Source organism: Furipterus horrens, unplaced genomic scaffold (genome assembly GCF_987537825.1).
Source record: "Furipterus horrens unplaced genomic scaffold, mFurHor1.1.pri manual_scaffold_7, whole genome shotgun sequence".
Taxonomy (NCBI): domain Eukaryota; kingdom Metazoa; phylum Chordata; class Mammalia; order Chiroptera; family Furipteridae; genus Furipterus; species Furipterus horrens.
This window is the reverse complement of record NW_028327177.1, coordinates 12,624,424-12,647,769: the sequence shown is the minus strand read 5'-3', so window position 1 is coordinate 12,647,769 and position 23,346 is coordinate 12,624,424. Positions and strand designations below refer to the sequence as shown.

The 23,346-nt window shown below is 36.2% G+C and overlaps 1 protein-coding gene across 1 annotated transcript in view; it reads left to right on the top strand.

Moving 5' to 3' along the window:
• The window catches only part of MTBP (MDM2 binding protein), a 50,637-nt gene that overhangs the window by 5,470 nt on the left and 21,821 nt on the right, over positions 1–23,346 (top strand). Inside the window, exons 5-13 of the mRNA XM_090283414.1 lie at positions 1,858–1,916; positions 3,646–3,790; positions 4,861–4,978; positions 6,765–6,899; positions 8,671–8,765; positions 9,589–9,661; positions 11,340–11,457; positions 17,807–17,980; positions 19,302–19,409. Of these exons, the coding sequence (XP_090139540.1) occupies positions 1,858–1,916; positions 3,646–3,790; positions 4,861–4,978; positions 6,765–6,899; positions 8,671–8,765; positions 9,589–9,661; positions 11,340–11,457; positions 17,807–17,980; positions 19,302–19,409 (1,025 nt within the window). The remainder of the gene's footprint in view (positions 1–1,857; positions 1,917–3,645; positions 3,791–4,860; positions 4,979–6,764; positions 6,900–8,670; positions 8,766–9,588; positions 9,662–11,339; positions 11,458–17,806; positions 17,981–19,301; positions 19,410–23,346) is intronic.

Below are 23,346 nucleotides of genomic sequence, written 5' to 3'. Positions count from 1 at the left end.
CAGATAATATTTAGCTTCTTAAGCTTACATAATTGCAGGAATAATAAACAGTGATATTTAATATTTTACTTTCTTGAAAATAAATTCTTTCTGATATTGTATTTTATAATAAATAGAAACTTTAAGGTTAATAACTGGCATTCAAACCAAATTACCATTTTTATTTTGCTATTTGAGGCTGAAATATTATTTTTACAATTCTTGTTTATCTTCAGTATTTCAAGTACCTTTAAAAGTTCATATAGAGTGTTTGAGGATTAAATAGATATTGAGTTCACTTTTAGGTTTTTTGAATTGTGGTATTAATAGATATAAGTTGATTCAGGTGATACATGTGATGATTTCTATGAAATGCTCCATCTGACATAATTAATGCCTTTTATTTTAGTCTTCCGTATTGCATTACCAAAAACCATGTATTTATTTTACTATTCATGTATTATAATATTTCTATAAATTGTTACAGACTTTTAAAAATTCTGCTTTGCTACTTTTAAATTACATTTCTTTGTACTGATTAATGGAGAGAGATATCGGAGAACCATGGAAAGACCACTATATCAAGGGTCACATAACTGGTCTTTATTTATGATCCTGGACCAGTCACTAAACTTCTGCGGTCCTTTGTTTTCTTATTTGTCAAGTGTTGAGGTCCTTTCAGAGGATTATAAGGTACTTTTCAGCCTTAGAACACTCGTCATTCTGTTTTCCACCACTACTACCAGGTGACAGGTCTAAAAGTAAATACTTCTAGTAAGTAAGCTAATAATTATTTCCACAAGAGGGAGCTTCAAACCTGTAAGATGCCTTAAGTTTGAAAGACAGACGGTGAGTTTATAATAAAGGAATTGAGTACATACCTTTATGCTTTGTAGTAAACTATTTTGTGGGAAAAAAAATCACCCTATGGATAAAACTAATAGATTTGGAAGAACTGGAAGAGAGCATTAGATTTCCCAGTCAAGGCTGTTACAGGCCATTCAGAGGAAAGCTGTACCCTTTATTAAACACTTAGCAATGCCTTACTTTTAGTATTCAGAAAAATGCTTGTCCTATTAGTTGTGATTTATATTTAATATACAAGTATAAGCCCTGGCTGGTTTGGCTCAGTGGATTGAGCGTCGGCCTGCGAGCTAAGTGTCGCTGGTTCGATCTTCCAGTCAGGGCACATCAGAGAAGGAAAACTCTGATTCCAAAAAACCTCCGCTGCCTTGCGGCATACCTCTTCAGGGGAAAGGCTAAGGGAGTAAACCCCGACAGAAAATCCGGAGCCGGAGTCGCTAAGGCGGTTTGACGTTGTAGTCAACACCGGCAACTCCTGCGGCGCACCTGAAGCCAAGCTGTATTGACTCCGTCTTTCCCTTGGACCCTTCAGCTGCGAAGAGAGGGGGGGTCTGCTGCATGGGCAACAGCAGACCCTCCATATCACCCTGCCCAGGCTCTGTAGCTTCAGCTTCACTGGAGAGGCGGACTGCACAGCCATTCTCGGCGGTGCAGATAGACTCTTAAGAAGCTACACCATCGTCTCTCGAGACGGACGGCTGCCGACGACGACGATAATTTAGGGAGTTTTTCTCTGTTGTTATTGTTTGTTTTAGGATATGACTGAGAAATTGAACTCAGGATTGGCATCCTAGTTTCTACACCTACTAATTATGTAACTTTAGGAAGATTATTTAAATTGAGGACCTTAATAGTATTTCAGTAGTACATCATGGCATTATCATGAGGATCAAATGAGATAGTGCACCTCACAAACTTTAATACCGTCCGGCACATAGATCCATTAATATTATCTTTATGATTAGATATAATGATATGTGTTTTTGGTTTTTCTAATTTACCTTTTTATTTTAGTATATATGAAGAATCTGCAGAAAATTTGCATCAGTTATCAGACAAACTTCCTGCTCCTGGTAATATTTTATGACTGCTTTCAATAATTTGTATCTTATCTTACACTTTCTGTTAGTGATAAATTCAGTCTTAGTCCTTGGGTTGTCACTTTTAACTTTGAAATTCAAAATGAAAAATAAATTCTTAATTGAACTTGATATAAAACATAGCTCACTACTTTAATAAAGTACATTATAGGGACATTACAGTTCTCTTAATTATTTTTATTTAGTGAGACAAAAATGAGAACTTATAAAATTAAATACCCATCTATTTCCTTACTTAGTTATTACAGAAGAATCTTTTATATATACCAATGTTTTAGAGTATGTTCTATAGAGCACTAGTCCCATGAAGAACTCCTGGGAAATGTTCTTTCACCTAGATAATATGGATAACATTCTTTTATGCTGTGAAGTCACTATATGATCAAATATAAAGTTGTATAGTAAAAGAAGCCCCTTCCTAATCATTTTTTTATAGAACCCATTTTTTTTCCTATAACGGGGAGCATATTTATAAATACTGCATTATACAAGTCTTAAACTGTTATTTGATTGAATTCATCTTTCTTGTGTTAATCAATTAGCTGGCATCTAAAGCTTGGTATAATTTGCATCCACAAATACTTTAGAAGGGCTTTCTCTGAATGGTTTTTTTTTAAAGATTTTATTTATTTGTTTTTAGAAGGGAAGGGAAGGGACAAAGAGAGGGAGAGAAACATCAATGTGTTGTTGCCTCTCATGCACCCCCAACTGGCGACCTGGCCCGCAACCTAGGCATGTGCCCTGACTGGGAATTGAACCTGCGATCCTTTGGTTCGCAGGCTGGTGCTCAATCTACCAAGCCACACCAGCCAGGGCTGAATGTTTTTCTTATTGAAGGTCATTTATTAAGCAAATATTTGTTGTGTCTTTAATATGCCATGCATTGTACTAGGAGCTGAGTATACAGTGATGAGTGAAACCTAGGCAGTTACCATGGATTTTATAACTCACAGTCTAATCCTTATATTCTATATCATTTCTTAGTGTAAAAGGTCCTACATGGAAATAACAATGCATAGACTAAAAATATATCAGGTTTTTAAAAATGAAATGTGTCAAGTTCAGAATATGTACTGAAATATAAAGTTGCTGTATTTGGTTGTATTTTGATAATAATACGTTTATCAACTTTTTGTTTGACTTCTGTGTCATGATTGTTCTTTATTAAGTTCATAATTTTATAAAATTTAAAGTTTCATGAAGTTACCCTTCTTCGGAACCAGTTATGTCAGTATAATTGAGTTTCTGACTGTTTCTGCTTTTCTAAAAAGAGAAAGAATTTATTTGAACATTACAATTTTATACTAATTCATCCCCTTTTATATACCAAAATTAAATAGAGAAAAATACTATGAAATTGCCCAGTTTTTTGCCTCTGTTCAGTACAGTGGTATTGGTGATCTCAAGAGCAATGTGTATAACTAACCACTGGTGCATAATTGACAAGTAAATGTGTTGTAGTTCATTGTTTTCTGGCATATGTGGTAGCTATTTCAAAATAACATGGCTTTATGTCAAATGATGAACATTAAAAATGTTGCGCTCCTATAGATGTGTTTTGTTTTGAAGAATTTCAGTAGTTAAAGTTAAAATTCTCCTTTATCTTCTAGATAAACATAAAATTCAGTTGTTCAGGGTACAATTTTGAGACATTTCAGATCTAACATTTTCACAGAATTACAAAACTGCCTTTTCTCTTTAGGTAGAGCAATGATAGATATAATACTGTTGCCCTCTGACAAAGATCCTCCTAAATTAAAAGACTGTTTGCCTGCTGTCGGAGCATTAAAACATTTAAAGGAATGGTATTCGGCAAAAATCACTATAGCAGGAAATCATAGTGACATGTAAGTCTCGTTGTTTAGTTGATTACTGCCTTTGTTGTCTTTTTACCATTTAGATGTTATCCTGTTTTTTGTTTGTTTGTTTTTCTGTTCCAGTTGTCCCACTTTTCCCCCATTTCTTCCCCCTACCCTGCCCACCCCTTCTCCCACAGTCAGTCCCCACCCTGTTGTTATTCTGTTTTAATAGACTCAGCATTTAAAAATTTTAATGTGACAAGAGAGTTTTAGATTATACAGTGATTGGGGATTTATTGAGAAGAATCTAGATTTTTTAAATTTTATACTTATATTTGCAAGATGTTTAAGTTTTTGGTAAATATTATCAGTGTTTATATGTATATAATTATTATTGAGCATTAATTCTCCAAAAATAGTGTGCTTTTTATGTAGGCTTGGATTGTCCAATGAGCACCATGATGAATACCATGGATACACTGGATTTATATTTGTTTTTTGTCTATGTGCTAATATAGAAATAAATACATAGTGTTGTGTTTTATGACATTTTAGTAAGCTTCAAATTCTATTACAATTTGATTCCTAAGTACTCACACTAGATTTATGTGCTTCATGATTTTTTTTTCATTCAACAAGTATTTATTGAGCACTTACTTTATGCCAATCACAGCAATTGATGCTGGTGAGTTACAAAAGTGACATTTGATTTTTCTCTTTGAAGTGGGGGAGAAACAGGAGTGGTCATAGTCATGATAGTCTGTGATAAGTGTTTATGGGAATAATTTAGGAGATTGGTCCTTTTTTAAGGTAAGGACTCTGCATTGAATTGTGCGTGTACATCTGGTACATTGAAGCCAATAAACATAAACAGTCAAGTCTATTTCTTCATCTGTCGTATTAAAAGTAATAACTCAATTCTCGGGATACTAGTATTAAATGAATGTTTGACAACAACTCACTCAAAGGCTGACTTAATAGTTATTCTGTATTTTAAAGACTAGATAAAAGCAGCGATATGAATTTGCATTACTGTTAGATGTGCAGTAAACTGTAACCATTAAATCTAAGTAAAATATAAAACCCTATATTTAATTGTCATAATTTTTTGTTTATAGAAATTGTCAGAAAATTGCAGAGTACCTTCCTGCTAATGTTGTATCTTTAGAAGAGCTCACAGATGCTGTTGACTCAAAGGAATTATGGAGGGGAAAGATTCAGATATGGGAAAGAAAGGTAAGCGGATTTGTCAATAATCATGGTTTGCAAAGCAGTCCTTTCGTCTTTATTCATAGCACAGATAGCTGAAATGACTCTTAATGGAAATGTGCCTCATGAAGCTGTTCTAGAGCAGCGCTGTCAGTAGAACTTTCTGCAGTAATGGAAGCCTTCCCTATCTGTGCCGATACAGTCGTCTACCAGCCTCATATTGCTACTGCGCGTTTTATATGGGACTGTTCAACCAAAGAACTGAATTTTTAACTTTATTTCAACTAATTGTAAGTCATCACTGTGATTATGTTTTTGACACAGCAGTTTTACAATGTAACATTTTTAAAAAATGTAAAATTTGACATTAGTTGACTTGTTTTATTTTATTGCCTACATAGGAAAACTATTTAGAACATGATCTCTTACCGATCATACCAACTTAGGTGATCTCTCCTTCTACTAATTAGTTCTCTGATTCTGAGCGATTCTTTTTAACCTTGCCAGACCTCAGACTTCTCAGCTACAAGTTAAGAATACATATTCGATTAGTTGGACCCCTCTGATCTTAAATTTCTCTGAGGTTCCAATTCTATTTGTCGTCTCTTACTATGAATCAATATGTTCGGTGGTTGTGTGTTTTGTTTTAATATAAGTTGTGTCCCTGTTGAAATAAGTGTTTCTAGTATTTCATATATTTTTGCTTTTGTATATAGGCAAAACTAAAACGAGGTTTCTTAGTTATTTGTTCAGGGTGACATGGGGGCATGAATCGGCCCTTGCATCCCTATAGAAATTTATTGCACAGATTACTAGACTTTTCCCCTTTTCATTTCACCCTTAATAATGGTGTAATATAACCTTTAATATGACAACAGGAATTAATGTGGCTAGGTCCTTCTCATTGATTTGAACGCTGTCTCATCCTTAGGTTAGGAATGTAAAATCTGTAGGTAAACCTTTCTGCAGTGCGTTTAATGCAAACAAACTGTATAGCCACTTGGAAGAGTGCAGGAAGAGATTAGGAGAATTGCTTTTGTATACAGTCTCTGGAACTGCATGTTTTTATACAGGGAGATAATGGCAAGTTCTTTTCATGTGGTTCTTTTATTCTTTTCTGAAAAGGAAATTAAATGTCCATATCTTCACAGGATGCATTTAAAACTTGAAATCACTTTTTTCTGGTGGAGAATAGCTTTTAGTGTAGAGGCATTATAGCGATTAAGGGCATAGATTCGATAGATTGCCTGCATTCAAATCCCAAGTCTATTTCTTGGCAGTTTTGTGTGACATGTTGGGCAGTATTTAGTCTTTTGGCGCAGTAGTTGTCATCATCTGTAAGATAGGGATAAGAATAGTTTCGATGTTATAGATTTTTATGAGGATTAAATTATTTAAAGCACAAAGTAACCACTCAGTAAGTGTTAGCGGTCATTGTTGTTACCATAGCTATTATTAGCACCCCTGCTGTTACTGCTTCTGCAGGAATTGATGTTTTCATCAACAGCTTCTGTTGCAGAACTTCCAGACGGATAGGAAGCCAGATATTGAACAAGTATATGTAAAGGTGGTGGTTTGGTTCTGTAGTTGCATAGAATGGGCTTAATGTACTCGCAGGCTGGTGAATGGCCAAGGAGAGCTTTCAATGGAAAATTCATGTGTAAGTTGAAATAAGTAGAATGCGTACATAAATGGAAGAACCACACTTTAAGCTGAGGAAAGAAAAATAAATTTACAACTTTTACATTGCAATAACGTGTATTAACCTTTTGTAACATTATTCATGATGTCTGTTCTCTTGGTTTCTTTACAGTTCGGATGTGAAATTAGTTTTCCTGAATTTTGTTTAAAGGAAGTCACTCCTAAGAGTTTTAGTACGTCTAACTTAAATACTTGCTTTCTTGACAAAAAGATAATACCATCAAAGGATAAGACTTTTTTGCCAAAGGTAATCTATGTTTAATTATTTTTACAATTATCCATTGATATATGTTTTTGTTCCTATGAGATAAGTTTGAATCATGAATTCACATTTACTAATATATGTGCTTAAGCATGCTTACTTGTACAGTTTGTATTATAATTAAGTGTTTATACTGTGTTATCAGCATTGCATGTTGGCAAAATTATCATTGTTTTAAATGTTAAAAAATCCTAACTTTAAAATAGTATAGACCTGAAAATACCTTTGGCGTGGACTTCACTATGTGACCTTTCTAAGACTCATTTTGGAGAGAATATGATATAGTGGAAAGGGAAAAGGCTTTGGTGCTAGGTAGGCCTGGGCTTGAAACTTCACTCTGTCACCTATGAGGTATTGTAACCGTGGGTAGATTAACACTTACCTTACAAAGTTATCATGAGGCTTAAATAAGACATAGCACTGGACATATGCTTCATTTAGAGGGAAAAAATGCTCCTGTCCAATATCACCGTAGATTCTTAAGTGCAAATAATGATAAACTATAATAACTAAAAAAAAGCTTAATTGGTGTTTTTTTTTACATTGGAAAATAATATAACAAATGGTGTTTATATAGAAGCTCTTCAGAAATTCACTTTAAAAGACTCAGTTCAAGAATGTGCAAAACATAACAGTTGTGAAGTTATAATGATGTCAAATTGATGGGAATTGTTTTCTGATTAAAGGGTAGTAGAAAAAAGACATATTTCTGATGTAAATACATTTCCCAATAGTTGTTCAGAATTGATTACTTTAAGTAACTTGTGACGGCCATCTTTCACAGGAATATTGCATTCTTTTCTAAAGTTAGAAACATAAGATTGACGAGTTCAATTTCTTGTCTTTGCTAGTACACCATTTAATTATGAATAGTGTGTCTAATTTTTGCTGCTATTGAAGACTATCTTAGGGTACAACCTCTTCAAGAAAGGTCTCTCAGTCTCTATACACACACACACACATGTGCACTCTATAAATGTATGTATGTGTATATGCACTATATGTGTATATAAATATACTCGCACGCCTAATCTTATAGGTGAAATTACTCAGCTTTCTGCATATTTAAAACTTTGGGTAGGTTCCTCAAGATACCGCATTTGCTTTTCTTTGCCCTTCTTGTGTGAAGCACTCTAGCCCCATCTCTTGAAATACCTGTTCTTCATCGGCTTACTCTTAATTCAGTTGGTGGCTCTACCCAAAGAAATACTGCCATTTTATTTCTCAGAGTGGAACTTCTTTGTTAATCAGCACTCTTGGCTTCACTAGTTCTTGCCTTAAATTTCTTTTTCAGTATTTCCTCCAATGATTTTTTTAATCAGCATACCCCTCAACCTGAGTTCATCCTCAGTCCCCTTTCTTTCCCTGTCTCAGTCTTGCAGGCTCTTATGTATGTGTGTATGTATGTATTTATTTTTAACATCCTGGGCTCGTGGGTTGTCTGTCTGTCTTGCTGAAGATAAACAAGAAAGATTGAGAACTATTGTTCTTTGTTGCTGGCTTCTTTTTATAGCACTCATTTTCTCCCTGTTTAAAACTCCTTTTAGTTCCAGAGAAATTTCCATCTCTGTCTCTGCTCTGAAATGTAGAATCGAAATGGAAGAAATCCTTGTCTGCTACAGAGGACTAAATGTTTGCTTGGCATTGTGTGTAAATACCTGCCTTTTAAGATTCATTTAAAGTTTTAAACCCTGATCTCTAATTTGTTCATTTTCACTTTATAGTACTTAAACTATTGTGTAATTTTCATTTCTAGGTTTTCCATTATTACGGACCTGCTTTAGAATTTGTGCAGATGATAAAATTGTCAGATCTACCCTCCTACTATATGTCAGACATTGAATTTGAGTTGTATCCTTTCATTTACATCTTTATTTTAGATTACATTTCCTTGTACCAGTCCACATTTAGATGTTTAAACATGCTGTTTTTAATAAAAATAATATTCAGTATACTTTTCATTGCCATTGCTTTTTTAACTTAATCTTTATTGTATTTTTTTTTCTATTACCATTCTAGTCCCCTCATACCCCCCACCCTCATTGCCATTGTTTTAAGAGAAATTCTTCATCTTCCCTCAAGTACTGTATTTATGCTTCTAGACGAGGCAGAAGACTTCCTGATTGCTACCTATTGCTTATGCAGTACAGAAAAGGGAGAAATGTTAAGAATACATAGAGAAAAACAGTAATTTATATATTCCTGAAATGTTCAGATGTTACTCTTGACATCGGTAGTATAGGTAAGTGCCCATCTATTGTACCTTTTTATATACTTAAGTAGATATGAATGTGATCCTTTATATCTGCAAATATTCAACAAATTTTAAATTATCTCTTAAGAAAATGTAAGAATTTTTAGAAATACACCTAAGAGCAGGACACTTTGTGTAGAAAGAAATTGTTGACTGGAAAGGGAGCACTAGCATAGTGTTAGAAGCTACAGGTTTTACAAATCTCTTGTTCCTGTAATTTATAGTAGTTTCATTCATAGTAGCACTATTTTTTGATCTATTTTAATAATCAGAAAAATAATAATCCTTAAAGAAAGGAGTAATTGTGAATTTCTACAGTTAAGACTGTTAATCGATGAATCTAAGCCCCTTGTGTACTGGAGAATCGCCTTGTATCAGGGAGTAGAACCGTTTCACTGTTTCCTTGACTCCGTAGCACAGAGGACTGACACAAAGCCCCACCAAGAGGAGTTCCGTGTTACTGTTGGAGCAGATTTCTTCTCTGTGTGGCGAGGTAGACAAGGTTTTGTTTCGTTTTTTAACTTAATCTTTAAGGGTGTGTGAGAAAAGGGACTGTAGTCCGTGAATTTGTTTTTGTAGGATCTGGTTTCTTTTCTATAACATGATTTGGTCCTAATTTATATTAAAATACTTTGGAGTTTTCATAATACCTCCTAAAGTCTTCTTCAGACAGGAAGTGATTTCTTTGGAAGAGATTTTCAAAAATAAGCTTCATGATGGTATTTAGAAATATTTTACATATTTGTAGCAAATGTTTAATCAAAAATAGGCTGTCTTAAAAAGGTGGCCACTTACTTGCCTGATAGGCCAGGATACGTTTATTTCAGGCTATAAGTTACACATTGAGCTTCCTTTAGCATCTCTAAATTGTTAAGCTATAACTGTAATTATAACAATTATGTAATTGTCAAGCATAAGGGGGCCCCGATCAGGCTTGCTCACATTACAGCCTTGTCTATCCTTTGCAGTGTGTTTTGGACTGTGAAATCTTATTTATGCAAGAATGAAGAATTAGAACTTAGTATTTAAAAAATTACACATAGATCTTTTATATTTAATGATTATTTTCATTGCTAAACATTTTTAATGTCTACTTCTTGATTGTGTAAAATACATTTGACTTAAAAAAGGTTATGACTATAATAATAAAGGAAAATAAGCATATTTAATTTTTCTTTCTTATTTTTTGTTTCTAATACACTTATTTTTAAGTCTGCTAATTAAGAATATATAAATAAAGGTAATAAGTAAGCAATAAAACAAGCACATTGATGCATTACTTGAGTGTCACCTGTCTCATGTGACCCATCCATCTATGTAGGACAATTGAAAGTGATTTTGCATTAGATTTGAGATCTGTGGCAAATTCCTAACAAAATTTTCCCAAAGTTTAGAAAATACATATTTATTGGGATGTTCTAACTGTTGTAGCTTGTGTTCTAAAATAACTAGCAAAATACCATTTTCAGAGTTGCAATTTGTTTTATTCAGTGCTTAATCAAACTGAGAATTTGCCTAAATATATTATGGTGGTTTCTTGGAAAGAAATATTTAATGAACATCTGTATGCCCAGCCCTGGGAATACAAAAATGAATAAGTTGAGTTTGCTCATGAATCAGTGAGAAGCTGACGTGTGTTTCCTAGCACGTGATTCATGGCTTCTCTGCATTTTATACCCACTAGCATTAACTCTACTCTCCATGAACAACCATTGTGAAATCGCCTTCCAAGTTAGTCCAATTTTGAAGCCAGAACAATAATCCATCCCACCAAAAGGCTATATAAGGTTATGATGGAGTATGACAAAATCTTTGATGGTAGAATTCCTGGCCTCTCGGTAGTTTGAAGCCATGTGAAGAAATTACACCCATAACCTGAACTTGAAGCAAATATGTGAATAACAAGGTTTTTAGAGATTTAAAACCCAGTAGAAAAAGGATGCCTATAGCTTTGAAGAACTCACTCAATTTTTGTTGTCTGGTCTTTGGCTTTTTGTGGGATTGGGATGGAGGTAGGGCATTGTGTTTGTTTTTCTGTTTTTATAGCGGAGTTGTTGGGAGAGAGCACTACATGTTACACGGGTGAAACAGGAGAGGAACGTTGTCAGGTGATGCTATTTAAGGATTCATCTCAGTGTGTAGTCACTGAACGTATGTTCTGTTTTAAGCAGGTTGGTGCACTTTTTGTGTTGCCATGTACTATTAGTCACATACTTATTCCGCCTCCCAGCCAACTCAGTTCAAGGAAATGGAAGGAATATATAGCCAAAAAGCCTAAGACCATCAGTGGTAAGTAGGAAATCTTTAAATTGTTTTAATGGTACCTTTCAAATGTTGACGAGGATGTGGAGAAACTGCAAACCTCACACTTTATTGGTGGGGATGTAAAATGGTGCAGCTGCTATGGGAAACGGTCTGGCAGTTAAACTTACGCTTAACTACCCAGCCCAGTACTTCCATTCCTAGGTATTTATTCAGGAGAAATGAGACCATATGTTCACACAAAGCCTGCAGGCAACTGTTTATAAAAGCAATATTCATAGGAGCTAAGCACTGGAAACTGCAAATATTCATCAGCTGGCGAATGGACTCACAACGGTTTGTTTTGTCCACACAGCGAAATACTGTCAGCAATAAAAAGGCATGAAAAGTTTTGGGTGTACCTAAATATGCCAAGTTTATAAAGTCAGGCTTAAAAGACTATTACATGGTTTCATTTATGTGAAATTTCTATGAAAGGCAAAAAGAGACAGAAAGCAGATTGATGGTAGCCTGAGGCCGTGAGTGGAGTGGGGACTGCAAAGGGGTAGTGGAAGTTTTTCAAAACTGGATTATAGAGATGGTTGCACAATTGTGTAAGTTTCTTAAACTAAGCAAACTTAGACTCTGATATATGTATGTACATTATAGGCCTTTGAAACTTTTTTTTTTTTTTTTTTTAAGAATCACCTGAAGATTCTTAGACCTAAATGCAGGCTTTTGTTCGGTGATTTTTTTTTTTTTTATCTTTTTTAGAGATCTATTTTTTATTTACTTATTTATTTTAACAATTTTATTTATTTATTTATTTTTAGAGAGAGGGGAAAAGAGAAAGCGAGGGAGAGAAACATCACTGTGCGGTTGCCTCTCACTCGCGCCCCCAACTGGGGACCTGACGTGCAACCTAGTCATGTGCCCTGACTGGGAATTGAACCAGCGACACTTGGTTCACAGGCTGACGCTCAATCCACTGAGCCACAGCAGCCAGGGCTTTGTTCGGTGATTCTTAATACCATATCACATCAGAATCACCGTGACAGTTATTAAAAGGGGGAAAAAAAGCGGGGAAAGTGAACTTGGGTCCTACATGAGAATGATTAAATCTGGGGATCCAGGGCCTCAACAGTCTGTGATAGCACCTAAGTATTTCAAATGTACATCCAGGATTTGAGAACCTCTGTCCCAGGTGTGTTCTCTTCAGCCTTCGGCCTGTGAGCCACTGCTACTGACGAGTCTTCCAGATGCTTTGAGGCAGAAAAAGGATGAAAAATCCCTACGTTAGGCCTTCAATTCCATGGCTGGAAAATGAGGACAATACTTGCTTAGGGTATCTCACAAATTTGTTCGACTCACAGTTGACAATGAAGGGAAAGACTTTTTAAACTCTGCGGTCACTTGTTAATTTGTGCAATTTTAAATGCTTTGTGTGTCTGTGGAACAGAAAGAGGCCATTGTTGATGAGAATGAGTAAGGTGCTGAGGTAATATCTGAATAGCTTCTCTAGCCATTGTAGCTTTTAAATTCCATATTTTACTATAACTAAGATAAAACATATACAGTTTAGGATCCTAATGTTATTTGTCTAAAATAGTCATGGTGGGATTTATAAATCCTGCACTTTTTTGTAATCTTCACAGTAGGAGGCTTCATGCACCTACTCAGCAATACTTTCATTTCTTGAACCACTTTAGATTCTTCTAGAATAGAAGCAGGGGATTTTCTTGGATAGTCTCAGTGACAGCTAAGTTTTGCACTAAATCATTCAAATCTTAGTCTGACAAATATAGTGAGGGAGGAAGCCAGGCTATACACTTTTTTGGAAATACTTTGTGAATATAAAGTAAGTAGATTGATTTATTTTTATTTAGTTCCTCTTCAGCTGACCCTAAGGTCCATTTCAAAATTTGGATCGAGAATTGCCTGAACAATATTATTGGAAAATGTGTAACCTCCTAAAATGCTTACTGTGAGGACTATAATTATTTTATTGTTTATTAAATACCATGATTATCAAAATAATTGGGAATATTATTTTGTCATTTTCTAAGGTACACACACACACACACACACACACACACACACACACACACACTTACTTAACCAGAATATCCTGTATCCTGAATTATCCTGAGGTATTTTTCATTATATCATTTGAAATATTATTTCCCTTTCACATTAATATTATTTTGTTTTTATATTGTTGAACTGCTATAAAAAAGAGGGGGGGTGGCTACAGGGTTTTAAGAACTGCTGAGAAGTTTATTGATATAAACTATGATTCAGTTTTTATTATACTAGAATTTTTTCTTCATTATAGTTTATATGTTATTTTTAAAATTTGATACAACTAAAGAAAACTTGTAATTTCTGCTTCTCCCATTTTACCCATACTTATAGTAGATCCAGAATGGACGTTTGGTTTTGGTGCAGCTGTCCTAGGAGAAACTCCCAGAAACTTGGTTCTTCTTGCTGCCAGAGTAAAGGATTACAGATCAGCAAGCCTATTAGCGTGCATGCAAAGTTTCTTAGTGCTAAGTTCTCATGGGAAAGCTAAAGCAAGGGTGGCAGGACCAGGGTGGCAAGAGCAAGGCGGCCAGGGGCCCGGTGGCCAGCATCCGAGGGGCCAGAGGCTGGCCGACCAAGGCCCACTGTGTGGTGAAAGACCCACGAGAGCGAGTCCTTTGTTCTGAGGACTTGTATAATTGGCTGGGTGAGGGTGAAGGAGTTACACTTTGATTGATGGGTAAAGATGGCGCCAGCTTTCCTGGGGAGACGTGACCACCCAAACGTTAGGTACCTGTGGGGGTCTGTTAGCCCGAATCCTTATCTTACTCCGGACTCCATTTGTTCATGTTGCGTACGTGACAGGAGGCAGGCAGTTAACCCAAGCTGTTGCAGGGGCTTCCTTTGCGCACGGAGGTCCTCCTCCCCTTCTAGGCCTGGGGATGAAGACGCAGTCTCAAGGTCTCCCTTTTCCCAGCTAGCGGAGATGATGCACGTGGACTTTCAAAGGCTCCCCCTGTCCTCCACTGTCATAGTTTTCTTGTGTTGTTCAGAATGCCTGGCGGCCTTGTGGGACCGGGCTCAGGACTACTGGGTCGCTCAACAGGCGAGACAGGTCTTCCTTTGCGTTTAGCCTCCTGTATTAGGCGCTTTGTTAGATTGCGCTGGTGAGAGCCCTGCCTTCATCCCCCTCTGGCCGCTCATGCCTGGCTGCCGCGTAACGGAGCGGGGCCATGCAAGCCAGTCAGTCTCTTATAAGTTAATAGTACAAAAGTAATGGATGAAAATAGAAAGGAATTTACTATTGTAATCATTTCCCCTTATTTCTTTAGGAAGAGCTGTGAGAATTGAATAATTATGCTAATTGCAAATCTGTTACTCTCTTGTATTTACATAAAAATTACTTAATAAGTCTTCAATTAACACCTGCCAAGTCTGGAACATTTTTTAAGTGACTGCATAGTTATTATAGTTAGGGGAGTTCTGTAAAATATTTTTCTTTTAAGGAAAATAAGGTTGTTGAAATTAGAGGCTTCTGTGATTAAAATTCTGTTACAGGAAATGAGATTTAAATAAATGTGAGAAGAGTGTCATGGAGTGAAGAGATACATAACTTTAGTTGGGAAAGTGCTGAATTGGTAAATGAATTAAGGTCATTGTAACTCTTGGAAAACAATAGTTTCAAATACAACTGGTAACAAGTGTTTTTCCTTTGTAATAAACCATTTTCTAAATTCCCTTTCTAAGATCAATGTTTATGAATAGGATTACTGTCTCTTACAAGCTAGCTGCTAAACTTCTTTTGTACTGTGTGATTGTTTGGGGGGATAGGCTTTAACCCACAGTAGGCTCATGTCTGTGAAAAAAACTCTTGTAATAAACTAACAGTAGGCTTTTTTTCTTAGTGTATATGAGAATTTCAAAGTCATTCCCCCATTGTCTTCCAGTTATAGTGCCGTTCTCACTTTTTTTAAAAAAATAAGAAACATGCATTTTCTCTGGCATTTTGTAAAATTGACTTGTTCCTAGTCTTCTGAATTTTCATGATGCTGCACCTTGGTAGGTCTATTTTTATTTTTGTGTTGGGCACTTAGCATACCTGGAAGCTTGTCTTTTTATTGGACAATGTCGTTATACTTGTTGATAATTTCCTTTCCTCCATTTTTTAATGTTCTCTTTCGTTAGTCCTGTTCTATGTTATTTCTCCTGGTTTGGGTCCCTGTCTCCGCCTCTTCCTCTCCTATATTCCTTTATTTTTTATTTTATTTTTTCTCTTTTTACTTTCTGATAGGTTCACTAAGCTTGATCTTTAACCTATTAGTTGAAATCTATATTTCTGATTTCTAAATTTTAATTTCCATGAGCTCTTTCTAAGTTAATGTTCTTTTCTTGTAGTTTTGTCCTTGGTTAGTAGATGCAATATCATCTCTGAGGATTTTAGCGATCTGATTTGTTTTTGTCTTTGTGATTTTTTTTTTTTTTTATGAGTATTCTCTGTTTCTCTACAAGTCATTTTCTTTTTTTTTCCTGTTTATTTGGGAATCTAGCTTTCATAGTAGAGACTTTCCTGAAGGTCTCACAATGTTTGGCTATCTGCTCATATTTAAGAGAGAGTGCCAGAAAGCTGATTGGAAAATTGGGGTGCATGAGTGGAGCTTGTTGACTGGGATCTTCCTTTTAGGGTGATCTCGCTGCAACATGATATTAAGCGATCCCCAATATTGGGATTCTGTAGTCTGTCCTCTAGGACTGACCACGTTTCCAAAAGAAGACTCAGTTCTGCTACCTGGCTTCCAAAATTCTGGAAGTCATGTAGGTAAAGAAAGGGCCTCAGTGTTCTGTACAGAAGCATTACTTAATCCATTGATGATCACTGCTGACCCTGAGCTCTGTTTATATCTCCCAGGCCGGAGACATCTTGTATTCCTTTCTCTAGAGAATACAGCAGTCCCTCTCTATATTGCAGTTTACTTATCGTGGCCTCACTGTATCGCGGGATTTAAAAAAATATTATACTTAATTATTTATCACGGATTTTTCGCTATATCGCGGGATTTTGCAGTACTGTATACGTATGTTGTTGAAGTTACGTAGGTTTAAGAGTGCAGAATATGTTTAAGAACATAAGTAGAGTTTATAAAAGTGTGGAAAAGGTTAATAAGGGACTGGGAACGGTTTATAAGGGTGTGGGAAGGTTTTATAAAGCCTTAAAATATATATAAACACTAAAATAAATGTAAGGTTCCTACTTGGCGGATTCTCACTTATCATGGAGAGGTCTAGAATGTAATATCCGCAATGAGTGAGGGAATACTGTATACCACTAGTCTCCCGGGCTGGGGAAAGGACAGTCATTTCCCTGAATAGATTAAGGAGGAATCAGGAAGCCACACCGCTTTTCAACCAGACTCCCAACTTGATTGTTTGTTTCACCTTCATTTTGATCCCAAGGCCATCGGGGGCCATCACCCCAGAATCTCTCATTGGGTTGTAGCATAAATTATTTTGCTTCTGAACTTCTGCCTCTGTTTTTCTCAGCTTCTTTATCATTTGAGAGACTAAGTAAGGCCTGTTACCAATTGTTCATCCACTTTCCTGCTTACAAAATTTAGTTGCTGTTCTCTTCGCTCAGATATTAGTCCTTGTAGATTTATGCTACTTTAAAATTCTCCTTTTTCTCATTTCCTGGAGTTTCAGGAGATAGTGAAAATAAATGCTCATGTCCAATTCACCATCTTTAACAAAAAGGACTCTGCTTCTATTTTTACTCTCAAAGGCTTCACAGTTTTTCTGCGACCTTCACAATAACCCTCACTTGATTTGTTTTTCAAATATACTCGAAGCTGTCGTTACTGACCTTCACGTAGCTGGCTTGCCAGATTAATGGATGCTCTCCATCTCCTCTGTAAAAATACAGTGGGGCTGCCCACTGCAAAGAGCAAAAAGCTACTCTTAAGTACAACTGTACACTTCTGGTCCCGCCAGACGAGTTGTACGCGTCTGCAGGGGTCAGTTTATTCCCCTTTAAAGAAATGGAAGTTGGAATTAGTAGTTGATACATTATGGGTGTGATTATGTAAGAAGAATATCATGGAACTCCAGTGAGCTACATCAAAAGTTAATAAATGCAATTAAAATGTTTATGCTCTGTATCTTTTTGTTATGATTCTCTGATTTTCTTATTTTCCTTTTATTCTGATTTTAATAGCTTTCTCAGTTAAATGAACAACTAACTGGCTAGCCCCCAAAGTGTTGGGTAACAGGTTATTTTAAAATAACACAGAGAGGTCATTATATTCTGTGGGTCAAGTGTATGATTCTGCCATGTTGCATGCTGAATTTTCACATACTTAACAAGATAATTGTTTTTGTTTAGTTCCAGATGTTGAAGTGAAAGGAGAGTATTCTAGCTATTATCTCTTGTTACAAGGTAGTGATAGTAGGAAATGCAAAGCCACACTGATTCACTCAGCCAACCAGATCAATGGCTCATTTGCACTCAGTTTAATTCATGGGAAGATGAAGGCAAGGACAGAAGAAACCAAATCGAGTAAGTACTAACTTTAGTGGAAACCATTTTTTACAATTGTTTATATATGTAATTAACTTATGTGGTTTTTAATGAACTTTTATTCCCCAAACTCCATTTCACTTTCAGTAAATTTACCTTTTACTTCAAACATATTATAATGTATTTGAACAATTTGGAATATAGAGAACTAATCCGTTTTACATTATAGCCAGTAAAATTTACTAGGTCAGCCCTCGATTCCGAAGAGAAAATTTTTAGTATATTCTATTTTAAACACCTGTTATTTTTCTAAAACTTCTCATTTTCATTTAATTTCTCTCAAGCATCTTGTTCTGTTTTAAATTTCATCTTTTCTCCTTGAACCTGTGTGTTTCGGTAATCTGTTAGTATGTGAAAAACCCCACCAATTCAGCTTAAAAATGACCACGTTTATGTCGCGTAGTCCTTTTGACTGGCCTCAGCTGGCTGCTTCTGTTTGAAGTCCCCCCTGCGGCTGTTGTCACACACAGCTGGGCCTCCATGCATCTGAAGACTTAGCAGGGCTGGGTGCACGAAACGGCTTCTTCACCCATATGTCGCACCTGAGAGTTGACTTTCTTTTCACGGGTCCTTTCCTCACGGCCAGCTTGGGCTCTGTCCCAACATCATAGCCACGGGGTAGTCTGGTTTCTCCTGTGGCCACTGACTTACAGCAATTGTTCCTTACAGCAAGGCTTCCTGTGACCTAGCCTAGAGGTCATGCACTGTCACCTTTACCGCACTTGATTGGTTTCACAGGACCAGCCAGGACTCCTTGTGGAGGGACTACACAGTGGTTGAAGGGCGGGACATGTGGTTCATGGGGGGCCCGTCTTTAGAGACTAGCTACCCCACTCATGTTTTTATTTAATTAAATGTATTGGGTTAACATTGGTTAATAACACTGTAAGTGTCAGGTGTACAGCTTCATCAAACAATATCTGTATACTCTGTTGTGGGCTCACCACCCCGAGCCGAGCCTCCTTCCGTCACCGTATATTTGACCCTCTTTCCTCTCTTTATCTTCCCCCACCCGCTTCTGTGTAAGAGATTTAATAGCTCAGCCTGTAGCAGACAATGTGATGGAGGGAATTCCACTCTGCTACCTAAATTCCCTCAATTTAAGAAGCAGGTCAAACTTTACATGCACAGTCATTTAGTATGTTTTTATTTTTCAGCTTAATTATTATTTATTTCAAAATATGCAAGACCAAGAGAGATGAATAATTTACTTTAAAAATTTTTAATAACACATTAGCTGGGAACTGAATATTAATTGTTGTCATAGAACATTTTTAATACTGACTTTTTTCTGTCTCAGGCTTTCCTTTTGACTTCATGTCGCTTCCACATTTTTCTGGGGAGCAACTTATACAGAGAGAGAAGCAGTTAGCTCATGTTCAGACTTTGGCTTTGAAAGAATGTCTGCGTAAGTAACAATTTGTACATTTTATTTTGCTGTAAGAATGTTGACTCTTCAGACATAATGCATTGTTATTTCCACACTTTTTCTTATATACTTTGTCTTTTAGGGATGACACTCACTTGTAGAACCATTTCTTTTTCTAGTAGAGGTGATGTGGAGTAGAAAAAGCCTGTAACTGTTTTTCCACTATTCCTATTTATTTGTACATCACTTTCAACATTTATATGAGTATTTCTCCAGGAAAATTTTGTATTTCATCATTTTTACCTGTATGCTGAAAAACATACCTAAATTTTATTCTGGTTAGTGTAGATCTCTATAAAATGACTCCTTTTATATTTTTAGCTGTCATTGGAGAATGGAGACTGCAAATGGAAGAAAATGCAAGTTCAGAGAAATTAATGTTAACTTGAGCATTGATTCTTACACTTTAATCGTGACTACTGATAATAACTAAGCATATATCACATACTGGGTGAAGCTGGCATTATGGATTATTTTTTAATCAAGAAATTAACACCTTTACAAGGGTCAGAGTTTAAGGCTTTTACTAGTTGGTTATCGGTTTTAATATTTACTTCCTTTTAATCCTCAGCCAAGGTTATATTTATGGATCCTAGAGAGAGAGGAAGGGAAAGAGAGAGAGACAGACAGACAGACAGACATAAACATGAGAGGAAAACATTGATTGCTTCCCATATGCACCTTAACCAGGGATCAAACCAGCAACCTTGGTATGCACTCTGACCTTGATCAAACCTCCAACCATTGGGTGTATGGATGACGCTCCAACCAACTGAGCTAGCCGGCCAGGGCTGTATTGTGTTTTGATACTTACGTTTTTCTCTCTAGATTTAGGTGATTTATCCACTGTTAATAATGTATCAGTAAATTCCTGTAATTTAAATATTTTCATAATGGACCCAATGTGAATGTGATTAAGAATAAATATAAGTAAAAGCTGTAATTTTATAATTTATATTTACCTGATTTTACTTGTAATTTCTAACTTTTTGTATTTGGAAATATTAAAGTCTTGTTGCACTGATTTTTAAAGAAAAAGTTTAAGAATGTTAACAATTTTTAAATAAAAGGCTGTTCAGATGATGCAAAAGAAATACCGAAATATCAGTACTCTCATTTTGTTCCAGTATCACTATCACTGCCCTGAGCTTTGCACATTTTTTTAACATTTCCAGAACCTAGTGCAAACCTTTTGATACTCAATCTGCTGATCCTTTAGGTATTCTTCTGATCTGTATGTTTCTTAAATTCTTAGTTATTAACAACAGCTTTTTTACAAATGGCATTCTTTTGCTAATTTATTTTTTTACTTAAGTCCATTACATTTCTTCTAAGTCTGCCTGCCACTTTGCGCAGTCTCATTTGGGTAGAGATTCTTTTTCACCTAGGTAAATTATCCTGCTCGTGACCCTGTTAAATTACATCTACTTTCTTTCTCTCTCTGTTGCTCACTCATCAAGATCAACAGGACGTCTTACCGTGCTCCCCAGATTGCCCAATACTGTCATGTAATTGACAGTTTTAATAAGCATATCAGGCTCATGATTTAAGTATGTTTTTAGAGTTAATAAACTTGTAGGGCTGATTTCCGAAGCACATGACTTACTGTAAATCTTTCAGATGAAAGGAAATCATTGATAACTTTTCGTTTAGAATAGCTCCCAGCAGCGTTTTATCTTCTCACTATGAAGATGTAATAAAAGCAGCATATATGACTACTCCTGCTTTACCATTACTAGTGTTTGTGACTGCAGAGACCACGTGTTACTTATCTTGGATCAGACCTGGAATGCCACGCCCCCAGCCCCCCGAAAAAATATCCACATTGGTGAGGTGGGATTTCAGAGGCACCTCTCATAAAAACTGCGAGTCAGCCTGTTCCCTTGTATTATTGATGTGCTGACCTCACGTAGTGTGATGAATGCGCTTTCATCCTCTGTGCCTAAGGGCACAGTGTGATGCTTTGCAGGCAGCACATAATAAATGTTCATTGAATTAAGTCCTCTATGAATTTATACTTTGCTATTTATTCTAGAAGAAAATATTAATAATCGAGAGGTGTTTTTAAAATGAAGTATTTTTATAAAAGCAATATATGGGTATAGTTTAAACATTCAAATGCAACTGGAAAACGTGATATGGGAACAGCAGGGCCCTCGTCTCCCCTCCCGTCTCTCAGTCTCTGCCCACAGGCAGCTGCCCTCAGCCCTTCCAGCTCCTTTTCCTGATATTCGCTCCAGTAATTTGTGTCGGCCGCTATTTCCTGACTTGCCGGTTTCAGGCATTATCTTAACATCGAAGAGAAAGATAGCGTTCCCGAATCAACTTCACTTTCTCTTCCAACCCTTTACAGTGAAGTCATGAATTTTGGTTAAATCAACGGTTAATTCTAACAGTACTATGAGTATATACGCACTTTTGCTGCTGCATCATGTCGTATATGATGATGATCAATGGTCAACTCTTCCTTTCTGGCATAATTTTCGTTTCGTTTTTGGGTGACGATCACTTCATTTTTAATTTACCTTTTATCCTGTACAGGCACAATTTTGTTCTGTTTTCCAGAGGCTCCATTATTTCTGCCACACACCCATCATTAAATTCATCATATCTTCAAACATAGCAATTCCATTTTATTTCTCTTAATTTTTTCCGGAGTGTTTCCTATTTTGCTCTATTATAGACGAATTGCTTTTTAAACCTCCTGACGTCCTAGAGACTCTTTCTTCTCTCCTTTTAGAATCTCCCTTTCTTTAGACACTTCATCCTCCTTTTGCTTGGATTACTCACTTGTTTGGTTGGAGCATATCTTCCAGTAATTTCCGAGTGAGATTTTAAGGGGTATAAATTTCTCAAGTTCTTGCATGTCTGAAAATATCTTTACTTAATTGATAATTCCTATAGGATTCCAGTTTGAAAATCACTTGCCTCAGAATTTTGAAAACACTCCTCCATTGCTCTCTGCATTACTGTGTTGAGAAATCGAACACAGTTCTTATCCTTCGCAGTGATCTATTTTGGTTTAGTTGTTTTTTACTCTCTTCTAGGACCTTTATTTCCAGAAGCGTTGTCTCTAAAAGTTTTGCCCTGAATCGCAGTGTGTGTATTCCTTCTCCCTCTGCAGTTTATTGAGCTGTGTATTCGATGAACCATTTTAATAGAATATTCACATTCTTAAGTCTGAAAAAACGTCTTATCTCTTTAATAATTTCATCTCTCCCATTTCCTCTTTCCTTTCTTTTTAGAACACTTACTAGTTATATATTAGTCTTTTGGACAGAATGCCTACTTTTCCTTTCCTTTTACACCTTATGTTTTTGTTCTAGTTTCTGGAGGATAGCTTACATTTTAAGCCCTGTTATGGAATTTTAAAAATCTGAAGTTTTATGTGCTTAATTTTAAAAAGTCTTTTCTTGTCCATTGATTTTCTTTTTTATCAGAGCATCCTGTGCTTGTTTCATGGGTATAGTATTTTCTCTTGATTCTGTGAGAATATTAATTACAGCAAACTTTTATTCCCTGCTGTGTTTTTTTTTTCTGCTGGCTCCTTTCTTCTCTTTGCTTACTTTAGACTCTTTCATCCTGGACTTTTTCTTTTTTTTTTTAAGTTGAGTTGGGGGACAGTGAATAATATCCATTTTGCCTTCCAAAGTAGGAAGCAATTAAAATATAAACTTCAGACACACACACACACACACACACACACATGGATGGTGATAAATTACAGGGAAAAGCTGGACTGAAGGACATGCCTTATTAGATCTATGGCTGGGTAGGCTTTCTGATACACACGCCCGGAACTGAATTCATGCCCTGAATGACTGCCAGGGCAAGGCCACCCTGAGGGGGCGGGACCCTCACCACCTTGCGGGGAACATGCATTCTGAGGACTTGCTGGCTCAGATGAAATTTGGAG